At 52.8% G+C, this 1,285-nt stretch overlaps 1 protein-coding gene across 1 annotated transcript; it reads right to left on the bottom strand.

Annotated features, from left to right (window-relative positions):
- Positions 1-478: 478 nt before the first annotated feature.
- LOC130474862 (noggin-like) lies at positions 479-1,285 on the bottom strand. Its single transcript, XM_056846556.1, has one exon. The coding sequence runs from the start codon at positions 1,283-1,285 to the stop codon at positions 479-481; it is 807 nt and encodes a 268-aa protein (XP_056702534.1).

The following is a 1,285-nucleotide window of genomic DNA, read 5'->3' as shown; positions in this document are numbered from 1 at the left end:
TAGGGTGGGCCCCCCACTGCTGAGCATGCATGTCTATGGGTGGTTGTCGGTCTTGTCCATTTGTAGGGTGGCACCCGGAGAAGGCCCTGCTCAGATGAAGCTGTTGTGGTGGAGCATAGGGAGAGAGGCAGTTCTGCAGATATGAGGGACCAAGGCAATGAAGGCATTTGTACGTGATAGCCAGTACCTTGAATTATTAAGCATGTAAACCCAACAGGTGAAGGCACCTCTGTTTCCCCTGCATTGTTCCTTGGCATTCTCCCTCTTGGTACAGCAGTGATACCAAAGCCTGATTCCCTCCCATTGCTATAAAGAAATATATCTCCAGGGTACCCTTTCCCATACCTTCAGGGAGCACCACTGCAATCACCTCTTGGTCTATTACCTCTCTAGTTCAGATAGTAAGAGACTGTTCCTTCACTCTGTGCACCAGCTATGACTGTCAGCAAAAAAAAAGTTCAGAGTCAGCACTATCTTCTCACTGGCAGGAACACTTGCATGCAGCCACCACAGGATAAGGGACCTGCCTCCAGGCGCATTGTTGTGGGGGCTTTCTAGGGCCTACAGCTTCCTCCTTGCTTGCCCAACAATGCCACGCCAGGAGCTTGATGTGGGTGACCTGTGCATGTTGGCAAGTCATGCCAGGAGGCCAAGAGCAGCCTGCATTAGTAGAGTCACAGTCTGTGTGGCGTACCCAGCGTGGCCAGAAGATGGGTCCCACATCCACCCAGGAAGAAGTCAGGTGGCAGGTAGCACTATCCACGAGCCACTGTTGGAGACGGTGTCTGAGAGCTTGGCTCAGATTATGAGGAACACCATCCTCAGAAGTCAGCAGCTCAGGAAGATCTAGTCCTTGAGCTTCCTGCAGGAGTTTCCCCTTAAAGCGGGCTGTACGTTCTGTCAGGTCCTCGCTCAGGGTGCCCAATTCCTTTAGGCTTGTGTTCCAACCACGGGGGTCCTCAAGAGACATCCAGAAAGGGTCAAAGGATGAGCCCAGCATTTTCATCAGCCGAGGGGTGCGTAGACGCTTGGGTTTGGGAGAGTAGTGATAGTCATCAGGAGAGAGAGACAGGCTGTAGGGTCTCGCTTGGTTGCTCTGTTTACTCCGGATGAGGTGGACGTCAGGATTGTACTGAGGCATCTCAGGACTCTTTTCCTGAGGCAGAGGCGTCTCGCTTAGGAACAAGTCTCTTTCCTGCGGGAGGGAAACAGCTCCAGTATGATCGGATCTATGGGCCCACAGCCCCAGAAGCAGCATGAAGACTAGCCATGCTCTGGCATCCAT

The sequence above is a fragment of the Euleptes europaea genome, chromosome 3 (assembly GCF_029931775.1).
Source record: "Euleptes europaea isolate rEulEur1 chromosome 3, rEulEur1.hap1, whole genome shotgun sequence".
NCBI lineage: Eukaryota > Metazoa > Chordata > Lepidosauria > Squamata > Sphaerodactylidae > Euleptes > Euleptes europaea.
Note: the sequence above shows the minus strand (reverse complement) of the source record. Positions and strands in the feature narration are given on the sequence as shown.